The 14,918-nt window shown below is 43.7% G+C and overlaps 1 protein-coding gene and 2 long non-coding RNA genes across 5 annotated transcripts; all 3 read left to right on the forward strand.

Annotated features, from left to right (window-relative positions):
• The first annotated feature begins 6,264 nt into the window (after positions 1 to 6,264).
• Positions 6,265 to 8,453, forward strand: LOC114774569 (zona pellucida sperm-binding protein 3-like). The gene is made up of 8 exons (XM_028966360.1): positions 6,265 to 6,645; positions 6,725 to 6,849; positions 6,932 to 7,035; positions 7,102 to 7,279; positions 7,357 to 7,474; positions 7,559 to 7,644; positions 7,719 to 7,772; positions 8,438 to 8,453. Exons 1-8 carry the CDS (start codon positions 6,265 to 6,267, stop codon positions 8,451 to 8,453), a joined length of 1,062 nt encoding a protein of 353 aa, XP_028822193.1.
• A 1,852-nt stretch (positions 8,454 to 10,305) lies between these two features.
• LOC114766947 (uncharacterized) lies at positions 10,306 to 11,810 on the forward strand. Of its 3 annotated transcripts, none has more exons than XR_003742876.1 (4): positions 10,306 to 10,382; positions 10,623 to 10,722; positions 10,983 to 11,243; positions 11,619 to 11,810. It is a non-coding gene; the product is annotated as an uncharacterized LOC114766947 (long non-coding RNA). The 3 variants fall into 3 exon arrangements; XR_003742879.1 differs by having other exon boundaries at positions 11,014 to 11,243; XR_003742878.1 differs by having other exon boundaries at positions 11,130 to 11,243.
• Positions 11,811 to 12,407: 597 nt separating this feature from the next.
• Positions 12,408 to 13,720, forward strand: LOC114766957 (uncharacterized). Its single transcript, XR_003742880.1, has 3 exons — positions 12,408 to 12,531; positions 13,130 to 13,303; positions 13,663 to 13,720. It is a non-coding gene; the product is annotated as an uncharacterized LOC114766957 (long non-coding RNA).
• Positions 13,721 to 14,918: the final 1,198 nt, after the last annotated feature.

Consider the following 14,918-nt stretch of genomic DNA (forward strand, 5'->3'; position numbering starts at 1 on the left):
ACGAAAAAGTATAGGTAGCACAAAAATAAGACATCCTAGATCTGTATGAAATTTTCTTATTAATTTTAATAAATTAAAATTATCAACCCATTTAGGTCTGCATTTGGAGTCGGATGGTCTCATGAGGGAACTCCCTCCCAGATCTGGATATCCACCAACTCCTGGACAATCTGTAGTGCAACATGGTGTTGGTGGATGGAGCGAGACATGATGTCCCAGATGTGCTCACTTGGGTTCAGGTCTGGGGATCGGGCGGGCCAGTCCATAGCATCAAGGCCTTCGTCTTGCAGGAACTGCTGACCCCTTCCAGCCACATGAGGTCTAGCATTATCTTGCATTAGGAGGAACCCAGGTCCAACCGCACCAGCATTCGGTCTCACAAGGTATCTGATGATTTCACCTTGGTACCTACTGGCAGTCAGGCTACCTCAGGCTACCTCTGGTGAGCACATGGAGGGCTGTGCAGCCCCCCCCCCCCCAAAAAAAAGCCACCTCACACTATTACTGACCCCCACTGGCAATGTTGTTGCCTGAACGTTCTCAACATCAGCCAGAAAGCAACTGAGAAGCGGTCTGTGGTCACCACCTGCAGGACCGCGCCTTTATTGGGGACATATTGCTAATTGACTGTCATTTCCACCCGTTGTCTATTTCATTTGCACAGCATCATGTGAAACTGATTGTTATTAGGGCTGGGGAAAAAAATGATTTCATCGATTTATCGATTTTGTAGTTTAAAACTATTTTTATTGTGGTTTTTTGCCACAATAGTTTTTTCGGACTTTCCCGCGTTTAGTCCTTCTTGGTTACCTTTGCGCGATATGAGCCAGCCTCCGCCCCGCGTAACACAGTCAAAACAACATTGCAGCGTGTAGCAGAGAACTAGTTCCAAAGAAAGGCACAGGTAATTCCGTCATAATTCCAAACCATTCTGGAATTGGTTTGGTTTTGATGCAGCAGACGAAGCCTTGCTGCAAAATATGTTTCAAGGCTGTTGCTGCTGGAAGCAGCAGTACAACAAATCTTTTCCAGCAGCTGAGGAATAAACATCCAGAATGGGAGAAGTGCAGCCGGCTCCGTAGCGAAAAACGGCTCCTCTAGCACACCTGCTAATAAGCAAACTACACTTCCTGACAGCTTTACAAACTGTGTGCCTTATGATAAGGACGGAGCGCGATGGATCACGTTTTATATCGCCACAGACATGCTGCCAATTTATTCTGTCGAAAAGCGAGGCTTTAATCGCATGCTGAAAGTATTAGATGCGAGGTACATTGTCCCCAGTCGCAAGTATTTCGCCGATGCAGCGCTGCGTCACATGTACAATACAACTCAGGAAAAGATCCGCAGTGAGCTGGAGGAGATGCAGTTTTACTCAGCCACAAAGCACGTGTTTTGTAGTTACAGATAAAAGTTTACATCTGTTCATTCTTTGAGCAGGCTATATGTGTGCCACAGGCATGTTTAATATTTTATATTTACACTATACTGAGAAGAGTTTTTTTATTGTAATGTTATATGTTACAAAATTTGTAATTATCTGATTTCTTGAACAGAAAATTTAAGTTACTGTGAAGCTGTTGCACTTTTGCTTAAACCTGGGTTAAAGCTTGAAATTGTTGAATGACAGAGCCTCATTTACTTTTTGTTTTGGGATTCTACGCATTTTACACTCTTGAGGACAATCATAGCAATAAAGTTGCACTTTTGACACTATATCTGATGTCTGCAGCCATTTTTTAAGTGCATTGGGGGAAAAAAAAAATCTAAAATCAAATCGAAACTCGAATTTTTCTTTAAAAATCGAAGATTTTTTTTTTTAGGCAAAATCGCCCAGCCCTAATTGTTATTCAGTGTTGCTTCCTAAGTGGACAGTTTTATTTCACAGAAGTGTGATTGACTTGGAGTTATATTGTGCTGTTTAAGTTAAAAGACTTTATTGTCATTGCACAATCATACTTAGTACAACAAAACTGCGGTGCCTTCCCGAGACAGCGGTTGTTGTAGACGTCCTTTAGGGAAGGAAGCGAGTGACCAATGATTTTACCTGTAGTGTTGATGACCTTCTGACCTATCTTCTTGCCTGCCATCGTGCAGCTTGAGTACCACACAGAGATGCAATATGTCAGCAGACTTCAAATGGAGCAGCGGTAGAAGATGGTCAGCAGCTCCTTCCTCAGGTTAAATCTCCTGAGGATCCTCAGACAATGGGGTCGCTGTTGGGCCTTCTTTACCACCGCCGAGGTGTTGGAGCTCCATTTCAGATCTGCTTCCATATGCACACCCAGGAACTTAAAACTGGTCACCTTCTCCACACCCTCCCCGCTGATGTAGATGGGTTGCAGGTCAGCATTTTTCTTCCTGAAGTTGAGGATGAGTTCCTTGGTTTTTGAGTTGTTTTCCACACACTGTCTCTGGACCTCCTCCCTGTACACTGTCTCACCACCACAGTCATCTGCGAACTTGAAGATAGTGATATTTTTGTGGGTGCTGACACAGTTGTACAGTATGCACCCCTGTGGAGATCCTGTGTTAATGCTGAGGACTGTGGAAAGCTGGGATCCCACTCTGACTCTCTGAAGAAAAATCTCTAATCCAGCAGCAGATGGGGAGGAGAAGGACAATGTCCAGTAACTAAAGTCAACTAAAGTAGCTATCGGCAAAGAGCAACCTAGCACAGCGCCCCCACTGGTCCAGGTGGGAGATGGTAGTGTGGAGCGCTATGATGGTTCCATCTTCAGTCCATCTGTTAGCTCTGTATGCAGCCTGGTGGGGGTCAAGTGTGGACGAGAGGTAGGATGTGATGTGTGATGTAGTTTTTTGAGAAGCGTATTTTAATCCGCTTCACAACTATATTCTGTACATGAACTCTCTGTGAACTTGACCACCAGCATTTAAATTTGGTTTCTTGTACCAAATGTGATTAAATTCCCTCAAGCTGATATAGTATGCTGATAACCTGAAAACATGATGTGTACATGAGAAATGATGAAATAAAATGAGATGTATCTGCAGATGCTCCGTTTCTGAGTACAGATCCCTCTTGGTGTCAGGTGAGAAAAGAATATGTGCAGCAAAACTACAAATACAAAAGTCCCACATACACCAATGGTTTAAGATCCACTTCACACACCATTAAAACCACCCATAGGTGGCGCTATAATTCGCCTACTTACATTATGGCTCATATCTTGAGAACCGTATGGTGTAAAACAAGAATGATTTCCTTTGATCCATTGAAGGAGTCTGAATCAAAAGCATTACTGTCCTGTCCTGAAAACATTACAATTTAAAAAAGAAGTGAAGTAAAATAAAAAGTCCAAATCTGAGTCTCACTAAACATCTCCAGACCATGCAAACAAAACATTGTTGTATGAACTTCTGTTTCAAAGTTGCGTGCCAATCAAAGTGCAGTTGCCAGTACAATAACTATAGATTGTGTCGTTCTTTTCTTATTTTTTAAGTGACTTTGCTGCTCTTCCCACCCGGTTTTCTCTACTCTATTCTAATATGATAAATGTTGGTGACTTCAATATTCATATGGACGTCAATAACCATCTTTCCAGAGATTTCTCATCTTATCTAGAATGGACACCGACTGGATCGTCTGTTCAAGAAAACAAAAAAAAGTACAATAATCATATTTTATTTTATAAGGACTGCATTGTCTCAGCTAAATCTGCAGACTACATTGTTTTAATTAGTTCTAGTGAAGGTAAGTCTCATTTTCTGTTTAGCAAAACTAAAGTCTCCTGATTCATTCCCCTCTTATATATATTCTGATAAATTTAGCAAATCTTTCATGTCTTATTTCACTCCCAAAATTTCTGTAGCTGCTGGGTGGACAGCAGTGAAGCGATTGTCATTGTGAAACACAGAACACGGTGACACGGTGAAATGTGTCCTCTGTATTTAACCATCATCCTTAGTGAGCAGTGGACACCATGACAGGCGCCCAGGGAGCAGTGTGTGGGGACGGGACCTTGATCAGTGGCACCTTGGCGATTCAGGATTCGAACCTACAACATTCTGATTACGATTCCTTACCCACCAGGCCACCACTGCCCCGTACTGTGACCCTGCTGCTCCGCCCTGTGACGGCCCGCTCATACTGCCGTGCGGGTGCCAGAAGGCGCACTCACAGACATCGCAGCAGCTGGTGTTCATGGCGGGTTGAAAGTCACCAGAAGGCTGATGGTGTTTTAGCAGGCGTGTAAAATGCGCCGTCAATTTATTTAAGTCACTTCAAATTTAACACACTTCCTCAAACTGGCTTACTCGCCTCAACACAAGATGTAATTGGTGTGAAATGATGTTTTATTGTTCATTTTTTCATCTTTCTGTAAGATGACCTTAAATAAAATGACCGTTTTTGTAAAGTCACAATTGTGACTTTACACTGCTGTCACCTTCGCACCATTTTAATCAGTAACGGGCAGCTTGACGTGTGAGTAAAGATGAGTGATGTGGTGTGATGTGATTGTAATGAAAGATTCAGTGGCTCGCAGTGCTATTGCATGCAAGTACCACTCATTCTAAAGTGAATTGTCTTTTGACTCATGTCCATGTGTCCTGTGTGTACAGTAACAACGAAGACGGCTTCGCGGCAGCGGACTGATACAGAAAACGTACGGAAACAAGAACATCTTCACACTTCAAGCAGCAAACAGACAGCAATGTCTTCAGCCTCTGTTCAAGATCAGTTATGACCTTTTCTCTCGTTTTTTGTACTAAATTAAAAGTTGTTTGTAAGTTGTCTTTGCATTTTAACACACTGAACTAGTGCACACCAAAAGTGTGAAAAAAGATAAAAAATAAGATATTAAAGTGCCCAGTCAGTTATCTAAGGCTGGTGTGGTTCTTGTAGAGGACTGAGCTGAAATGTAAATATATATGAAAAATAAAGTCCATTTACGCACAGACACTCGTCATCATCAGTGAACACTGTGCAAATTAAAGAAGAAAAAATGTTGAAAATAAAAAATGTTGTAAATGAACTCAAATATTATTTGCATGTGACCACTGTACCCCCATACTCAGTACCTGACAGTGAAGTTATTCTCATTGTGATACACTGCAGCACAGCACACAGTACACATATACACAACGTGTCCTTGACAGGTCACGGTGAAACCACACCTGATTCCACTCAAGAACTGGGTGGTAACGGGTTGAGTGGTGGAACCAGCTGTGCTAAATGAGGATAAACCCAAAAAAAACCCATCATTTTACTCCAGGACCGGTTTTGTAGACCCCAATCTAGTCTTGTACAACTAGTACTAGTTATCTAATGAGTGCCAGACTTGGCAGGTCTAGAAGGTCATTAATGTTAATTATGTTTCCTATAAAAGTGGAAGCCATACATGGTGGTGACTGTAATGTGGCATCATGGGTTGGTGGTCAGTGGCAGTGTTGCTGTGGGGAGGTGTTGTAGGGGTTTGTATGGGTGCAGTTCTGCTGGATGTTAAAGGTGTACCAGGACCTGCTCCAGCTTCTGGTCAACCTCTTCCAAGACCTGCAATGAATCCACCTCTGGTTCATGCCAGTCCTCCCTTTGTCCCTGCGATGCCAGCCAGTCCCCCGTTTGTCCCCGGCGTGTTGCCACCTCCTCAGGTGCCTGCCCGTCCCCCGTTTGTCCCCGGTGTGTTGCCACCTCCTCAGGTGCCGGCCCGTCCCCCGTTTGTCCCCGGCGTGTTGCCACCTCCTCAGGTGCCGGCCCGTCCCCCGTTTGTCCCCGGCGTGTTGCCACCTCCTCAGGTGCCGGCCCGTCCCCCGTTTGTCCCCGGCGTGTTGCCACCTCCTCAGGTGCCTGCCCGTCCCCCGTTTGTCCCCGGCGTGTTGCCACCTCCTCAGGTGCCTGCCCGTCCCCCGTTTGTCCCCGGCGTGTTGCCACCTCCTCAGGTGCCTGCCCGTCCCCCGTTTGTCCCCGGCGTGTTGCCACCTCCTCAGGTGCCTGCCCGTCCCCCGTTTGTCCCCGGCGTGTTGCCACCACCTCAGGTGCCTGCCCGTCCCCCGTTTGTCCCCGGCGTGTTGCCACCACCTCAGGTGCCTGCCCGTCCCCCGTTTGTCCCCGGCGTGTTGCCACCACCTCAGGTGCCTGCCCGTCCCCCGTTTGTCCCCGTGCAGCCTCAGGCTCCTGCCAGTCCCCCCTTTGTGCCCGGGTTTGTGCCACCACCGCCGCCTCAGGTGCCTGCCCGTCCCCCATTTGTCCCCGGCGTGCTGCCACCGCCTCAGTCTCCTGCCCATCCCCCGTTGGTTCCCGGGATGCCTCAGGTTCCTGCACATCCCCCATTTGCTCCTTCGCCTCAGGGAACAGGGGGGCAGCTTCAAGATCCTGGAAGTGTCCAGCAGCAGCTGCTTGGCCCAGTAAAGGAGCTGACCTGGAAGTTTCCTCAGATGCCAGTAGAGCCCACGTCCCCCCCAGTGCAGTTCCAGCTGAGGGAGCCGGTATCAGTCAGCAGTGTGGCAGCTACCTGTGACGAGAATATGGTGCACGTGCAGGTTAAGAAGGACCTGTTTGGTTCTGGAGAGCTCATCCAGGCATCAGACATCTCACTAGGAGGCTGTGGGGTGACTGGAGAAGATTCTGTGGCTCAGCTGCTGTATTTTCAGTCCTATTTGCAGGCCTGTGGCAGCCAAGTAGTGGTGAGTTCTGGTTCCTCTTTGGTCAGGAATCTGTTGGACTTTCTCCAGTAACTCTGGCTTTTTCCCCCTTCAAACACAGATGACCAACGATTCCCTGGTTTATTCTTTTTCTCTGACCTACATCCCAAGAGCCATTTCTGATGCTTCTGCTCCAATAGTCAGAACCAGTGGTGCTGTAATTGGGATTGAATGCCACTATTTGAGGTGAGCTCTATCTGATCTGCTCTCCCATGTCTCTCTGTATTTAGATGCTTTTTGATATCGGTTTCTTCTTGCACGTGACCAGGCTTCACAATGTGAGTAGCAATGCCCTGCAGCCTGCCTGGATCCCATATGCTGCTACTAAAACTGCAGAGGAGCTGCTGGTCTTCTCTCTCAAGCTCATGACTGGTAGGTACAGTTGTGGTCCACTGTTCCACTGTGTTTGCTGTTCCTAACATTTGCGTTTCTCTTCAGATGATTGGAAGTTTGAGAGGCCTTCCAACGTCTATTACATGGGAGATCTGATCCATTTTGAGGCTTCTGTCAAGCAGTACAACCATGTCCCCCTCCGGGTGTTTGTTGATACCTGTGTGGTCACCGCTGTCCCTGATGCAGCTGCTGCTCCCAGTTATCTCTTCATTCAGAACCATGGGTGAGGAGCAGCTTCATTTCTTTATGGCTTTGTTTATGATGTGCTGTAGTCTCATTTTGCTCTCCTTTTTATTGTAGGTGTCTGGTTGATTCCAAGCTCACTGGCTCATCTTCTCGCTTCCTGCCCCGTACACAGGATTTCAAGCTCCAGTTCCAGCTGGAGGCTTTCAGGTTTCAGCAGGGGGACACTGGCTCTGTACGTGTCTCGAGCTAGCCCTTCGCTCTCATGGTTCCACCACCTTGGCGTAGTGGCTGACCGTCCGTATCTCTCTTGTTCCAGCTGTTCATCACTTGCTTGCTGAAGGCAACAGCGGCTGCTTCCCCGACTGATGCTGAGCACAAGGCCTGTTCTTTTGTAGGACAGAAGTAGGTCTGGACTAGACGCTGCATTACAAACATCCACATGTACTTTTTATTCAGGCCCTGATCTTTCTATGAAGGTGGGCTGGTGCAGGTGGAGAGGACCAACTGTGTAGCTGCTGTGATGGTTCTTGTGGGTCCAGGAAGGCAAGAGATCTGACCTCTGTCTCAGGTATATGGACATGGCGTCCATTTTTGTCTTTCTGTTTGTGCTGATTATACATTTTAATCCTGTTCCTCTTCCTTGCTTTCAGATTCTGGATGGGAGAAAGAAATATCTTTGGGACCGTTGTTCATCAGAGGTTGACCAGCCTGTCCCCCTTTATGATCGTTCTCTTTTAATAGCCAAATAAATGGACTGTCGTGTATCAAGTAGTCTCGTCTCTCCTTTTCAAGCATGCACCATTTACAACTACAGGTCCTCTTTCCTAAATACACTTCAGATGGGGGTCTGAGGAACCAGACATCTGGAACAGTTTATTCTAATACATGTTTGAAGATGGTGTTCTGTGTCATGAAGTGGTAATTTTTAGTTAATTGGTCTTAGGTCCCCTCCACACAAGCAGTTTTTGGTTCCTAAATCTGTCCACAGGAGTTATCTGAACTGTGATCCACATGGAGATTCAGAACTGTCTCTTATGCTCTTAACCCCCTCCACACCATACGCTTTAATTCTGGTCTCAATTTCTCTCCTTGTTTCATGTCTAGTTCTGTGTTATATTTCTCCTGTATTGTCATTAGAAATGTTTTAATGAGATTCTGCATCTGAGCCATGAATGTTTATCCCACATTGTTGTAGGTATGAAGTGTTTTGAGGTTCTAGGTCAGGTTGGCTGAATGTCAGCATTTTCACTAAAATCCAATTTGCTGTACACGTGGAACTCTGGACTAGTTTTAGAAAGTAACCGTTCTGGTTCTCCGTTTCTGTGTGGACACAAGGCCACATTTAATAGAAATACAAACATTTTTGTGTAGACGGGCATTTGTGACGCCCGTATTCATTTTAGTCTAGTGAAGTTTCACTTGATAAAGTCTGAACGTTTTAGTCAGGATCATCTGTGACTGTTTTTGTCAATGAAAATGGTCTTTTAGTCTCATAGACTCAAGAATACTTTCCATCTTTTCCTGAGGCCGCATTTCTACTTGTGTTATTCAACACATTCTGTTTTCTGCTCCACTTCATTTTAAAGAAAGTGTCCAAACGTCACTTAGTCTTTTTGTCTCAACCAACTGTTAACCCACCACTAGAAATCTATGACCCATCATAAGCATTCTGACATCGAAATAATGCACAAACGAGACCTGGAGAAGTGACGTCATCTGTTCGACCATGAGTGAGACACAGAAAACCGTTCAACAGACAATTTCATTCATTACATGAAATATTTTGTTATAAATGGCAGCCTTCTGCTTTCTCTCATACTTTCTTTGTTTTTGTTTCTTTTCTGTGTCTTTGGTCACTCGGACCGCACAACTTTTCCCAGCCATGAACTGCTTGTCATCATTCAGTCGTATAAAAAAACGTCCTACCCATTTCTCATAATCCCGGAAACTTTTATGGAGATCCTAGTCTGAAGAGCAGCTTGTTGGGGATTCCGCACTCAGCTCCCATCCATCCTCTTGCAGAACCTCTGCTCCCTTCCAAACAAAGTGGACGAGCTGCTGCTACTTACCTGGACCAACAAGAACTTTACACGTTCTACTGACTGTGCAGCCACTACTAACTCCACCACCATCATTACGTTTGCTGACGACACTGTCGTGGTGGGCCTGATCTCTGACAATGACGAGTCAGCCTACCTGGAGGAGGTTGGAAATCTGGAGAATTGGTGCCAGAGGAACAAGACAAAAGAGTTGATAGTGGACTTTAGTACCAAGCAGGAGAGGAACTACCAGACCCCTGTCATCAACAGGAGCCCAGTGGAGAGAGCGGACAGCTTCAGATACCTCTGTGTTCACATCATGGAGGACTTGTCATGGTCCTGTCACATCAACACCTTGGTGAAAAAGGCCCCTCAGATGCTTGAGAGACTCAATCCCCCCAGAATCCTTGCACATTTTTAATCTTGCACAATTTTGAAAAGATATTTTTTCTTTTCACTTTATACTTTGACTTCACTCATTTGCACACCTTCACCCTACCTGTTACACGTATTTTATGATTTATATTAAAGACATAAAAATGTAATATTTGGTTATGTTTGCAATATTTGTATATTGGTTCATTGTATACTTGCAATATTTGCAATAATGTGGTCTGTAGCAGTCGCTAAAGCATTTCAATGCATATCATACTGTGTATGACTATGTATGTGACAAATAAAATTTGAATTTAGTGCGAGTGTAGTTTAAGTTTATTTCAAATGAAAAAAAAAAACCTACATGCAGACTACAACGTTAAATTATGCTATATTTTGAAGAATCGCTTTTCTGTCAATTTGTTAGTGGCTCGGAGGTAAATACATGTCTGACCAATCAAAACAATAAATATCACTTATCAATTTTGGATTATGGCTCTTTAATTCTGTATTCCACCTTGGTCCTGTTGACATTCATTTATTTGTTAAAAGGAGCGTACCCCTCCCAAGATGGCGGCTCTGTTGACGTATTCGAACGGACATCTAGTTTTTATATGTAGGGTTTTTCCAGAGAGCAGCCACTCACAACATGGCGGCGACGTCACCTGCTTATCGTGAAGAGTCTATTTAGGTCCATGGTCTGCAGAACAAAATTGGCTGCTTAGGGTAAGATTATGATTTATTAAAAGTGGACTGACTACAAATCTGTCAAAAATGGAGACAGCATCAGCCTCGTAATAGGCTATTTTATTAAAAAAAAAACATTGGCGCTTCTGCTATTGACCCAAAATAAATACAAACTTAAATATAAATGTAGTAATTAATGTAATTCTGGTCATAATATTTAGAAAGAGGAATTCTGCCGTTTCGTTTGTGTAATAAAATGTCCAAGTTTACCTGTAACAGGTAAATCACTTCCTGCTCCTCAAAACCCAAACAGAGGCGCCATGTTGGTGAAGACGCGGGTTTTAAAGTAAAAATCAGTCCGGAGCCAAACCCAGCAGCGGTGAGTAATTTCTGGAGATGAAACTTTATGACTTATGAGTTATGGGGGTTCGGGACTTTAGTGATGAAGTGAAAGTGAATGCTGTCTGTAGATCTCAGTGGTTCCACGGTAAATAATCTTAGAAAATGTTCGATAAATGGAAAGGGCGGGATAAAGAAAGTTCTTTTTAAGTGTATTTTTTGTTTGTTGTGCAGCATTATTAGGATAATTGTTTTTAATAACCCATATAATAATGATGATGGGTTATTTGGTTATAATAGTAACCAAATAACCCATAACCCCCCCCCCCAGTCTCTGTGGGGACGGTGAGGAGGGGGACACTGGTCCCCATCAGACACACAGACCAGAGTCTCCAGTGTACAGCTGTATGTCTATGAAGAGTGACCGATCCATGGAATTTCCTTCAGACTTCAGTGGAGATTCAACCCCCTGTGATCAGAGGACTGGAACACACACAGCTCCATCAGGACACCAGAACCTGATAACCAACGACACGACCATCAACAGGAGCAGAGACACAAGTACGACTTTTATTACTTTTCACCTGAATATGTTGACTGGTGCTGCTGTAATTCCAGTTATAACATGTGTCCAGTAATCAATGTGATGTGAAGCCAGTCCATCATATATTTCCTTGGAACATGGAACTAATTAAAGTCTGTTGACTGTTTAGATGAATCACAGCCACCAATATACATACAGGTGAACATCTGGCTTAAAACATAGAATCACTACACAGCAGATGGTGCTGGTCTCATAGTAAAAAGCACAAGACTTACAACAGTGAAGAAGTAAAAGATTAATCATAATTTAAATAAAACTTCAAAAGCAGCAAAACCCCCAAAAATCTTATTTTCTTGATTCTTCTGACTGTGGGTGTTGTTCTTCATTACCAGATCCTGATGTTGTCCTACAGAGAGTCCTGGAGACTCATAAGTCCAGTATGAAGAGGTTGTTCTGAAACTGGCTAAACTGGCCTTCAACCAGCTGGAGAAGGGAAACCTCTTGTTTTATGAAGAAGACCTGAGAGAGTGTGGAATAGATGTCACTGCTGCCTCAGTCTACTCTGGGATGTGCACTGAGATCTTTAAGGAAGAATCTGTGTTTCAGCAGAAGAAGATCTACTGCTTTGTGCATCTGACCATCCAGGAGTTTCTTGCTGCTTTCTGGGTGTTTTACTGCTATGTGAAGAAGAACATGGAGGAACTGGAGACTTTTCTTACAAGACAGAAGAAAGTCTCACTGGATGATCTTCTCAAAGCTGCTGTTGATAAATCCCTACAGAGTGAGAACGGACATCTGGATCTTTTCCTCCGTTTCCTTCTGGGAATTTCACTGGAGTCCAACCAGGAACTTCTACAAGGTCTCCTGCCCCAAACAGAGAGCAGCTCAGGGAGTCTCCAGAGAACAAGTCAGTACATCAAAGAGAAACTAATAAATACGAACAAACCACTCAAAATGGTCTTGACAAATTTATCAGGAAAAAAGAACATCTCCACTGAAAGAGGCATGAATCTTCTGCTCTGCCTGCTTGAGATGAAAGACTCCTCACTGCATGAGGAGATTGATGTGTTGGTGGAATCAAGTAAAAATCTCTCACCTGCTCACTGATTGACATCTTCTCTGTCTTTACAGGCTGGGTGGCTGTAACCTCACTGCTTCGTCCTGTAAGACTGTAGCAGCAGCTCTCCAGTCACCAGACTCACATCTGACTGATCTGGACCTGAGTTACAACAAGATCCTGGATTCAGGAGTGGAACACATCTGTGTAGGACTGGAGTCTTCATGCTGTAAACTGGAGACTCTCAGGTTGGTACAAGACTAACATGAACTTTCTTCAAATCATAGATAAAGAATGCAAGAGTTTATTGTTTACTTGTAAATTACAATAAATAAAAAATATAGATTTGTATTTGTAGATCTATTTTTCTTGTTTCTTTGGAATGTTGGATTTCTCCTCTTTTATAAACTGATCCAAGTCCCAGATTATAGAGATCATACTTAGAAACCATGGATAATTCTATTAAACAGGACCTAGATACATGTCTTCAGGACTTTATCTCTTGTAGGTTACATGGTTGCAGTTCTCTCTCCCGACAGCTGCTGTAATTTGTTCTAAATTCAGCTGTTAGAATCCTAACAAACACCAAGAGGAGAGAGAACATGAGTCCAGATCTTCTCACATCACTGCACTGGTTCCCTGCCACTTACAGAACTTTTACTAACTTTTACTTTTACTAATTCACTAAGGTCTGGTTGATCAGTTGGGGCCATGAGTCAAATAGTAAAACAAAGTTTGTAGTAGAATCTGCTTCTACAGATTTATGATCTATGTACATTACTTTTGTTTTTTATGATATGGGCATACAGGTTTAACTCAGATTTTTTGTTATCATGTTTCTCCCAGGCTGTGTAACTGTTCCCTTTCAGCTATGAGCTGTTCAGCTCTGTCCTCAGCTCTCAGATCAAACTCCTCACGTCTGAGAATCCTGGACCTGAGTTTCAATAATTTGCAGGATTCAGGAGTGGAACTTCTCTCTACAGCACTGGAGGATCCACACTGTAAACTGGAGACTCTACAGTGAGTGTTGATATCAGGACTGAATATTAATTTTTCATGGAAATAATTTTGGAATAAAATACATTTCAGCATCAAGCGTTTTATTTTGATCAGTTTTATACAAGACATGGTTTCATTTTTAGAAAGTGGTGAAAAGTTAATGTTATTTATTCATCATGAAACACTTTTTAATATCCAGGAGAAAAACATCTTCAAAATCATTATGAGTCAAAACATCAAATCATCTGAGTAAACTATTAAAGTGGAATAAATGATTAAAATATAAAATTCATGATTAATTATCATTTATTATTTATCTACAGGTAAATAAAGAGTAATAATGACTGTAATGATCTGATGTATCATCATGTTTCTTCCAGGCTCTATGACTGTTCCCTCTCAGCTGGTTGCTGTTCAGCTCTGTCCTCAGCTCTCAGATCAAACTCCTCACGTCTGAGACTCCTGGACCTGAGTAGCAATAATCTGCAGGATTCAGGAGTGAAACTTCTCTCTACAGCACTGGAGGATCCACACTGTAACCTGGAGGATCTACTGTGAGTGTTGATATCAGGACTGAATGACTCTAATTGGTCTTTCTCTCTCTCTCTCTCTCTCTCTCTCTCTCTCTTTCTCTCTCTCTGTGAAATGTGAATATAATTTACAGGTGACAAGGTCCTTGTATTTTATTGTAATTCGCAATGGGCCTCGTTCATCGATACGAACGTATATGTGGTGTACGTCAAGTACGACAAGTTTTAACCATAACAACCCATAAGAACAATCTCCTGAAATCCTGGCTGCTCAACATCATTTACAAGTAATGATGCTGTAATTTATTCAGTCACAGCTTGATTGACAGGAAGTGTGGATGCGATCTTAGAGCAGCCATGGACTTCTGTGTATCGTACACTCACGTAGAAATGTGATAAATCACCAAATGGGCGTAGAAATGATGGTACGCATGTTTGACAAATGAGGCCCAGTATGTCAGGGACAGGAGAATCTTCAGAATGCATCTCGTATACAGTATATTGTATCAAGTCATGTGATCAGGCTGGTTTGAGAGCCTGGATCCTGGATTGAGTCTGTAGTGCAGTTGAAACTGGACCTTTATTATTCTTCAGAACATTTAGATTTTTGTGTGTGTTTCCTCTGCAGAACATATAAAGGTGACTTGGTCAAAATGAAGAAATAGAAGCAGCGGCTGAAAGTTGTGGGTCTGAAGAATTGTGGGTAGGAGAAGAGAGGGAGATGGACGCAGATATACCATGCGCTCACCAACAACAGACCAGAGCCATGTCCAGATTCAAAAACCTTAATGCCGTCCAAGTCTGTTTTCCACGAACTCCGGTCTGTTTCCACGTGTGTCTCGTGCGGGAGCAGAGGTGACGATTGGCTGGAACATCAATAAACAGGACTGCAGAGATCGTCTAAGTGAACACGACTGCGATTCATCATTCGTCACCCCTTGACCTCACACACACCAGAGCCAGAAACCCCTCAACACCGAGAGGAGTTACGCCCAGTTACACTGACAAGATGGACGGAGGTGAGGAAGTGAAGACCGCCTGGCCAGACACACCCAGAAAGAGAACAGAAGTGGGATCATCTCGTCAGCATCTGTCCTGCCGAAACA

The sequence above is a fragment of the Denticeps clupeoides genome, chromosome 2 (genome assembly GCF_900700375.1).
Source record: "Denticeps clupeoides chromosome 2, fDenClu1.1, whole genome shotgun sequence".
Classification (NCBI taxonomy): Eukaryota; Metazoa; Chordata; class Actinopteri; order Clupeiformes; family Denticipitidae; genus Denticeps; species Denticeps clupeoides.

Bases quoted from the DNA above. Each gene is read 5' to 3' on its own strand.
- LOC114774569 (XM_028966360.1), top strand. From the start codon at position 6,265: ATGCCTCAGGTTCCTGCACATCCCCCATTTGCTCCTTCGCCTCAGGGA. The intron at 7,036-7,101 runs GTAGGTACAGTT...GTTTCTCTTCAG, and splicing joins CTCTCTCAAGCTCATGACTG to ATGATTGGAAGTTTGAGAGG. The intron at 7,645-7,718 runs GTAGGTCTGGAC...CTTTCTATGAAG, and splicing joins TGTTCTTTTGTAGGACAGAA to GTGGGCTGGTGCAGGTGGAG.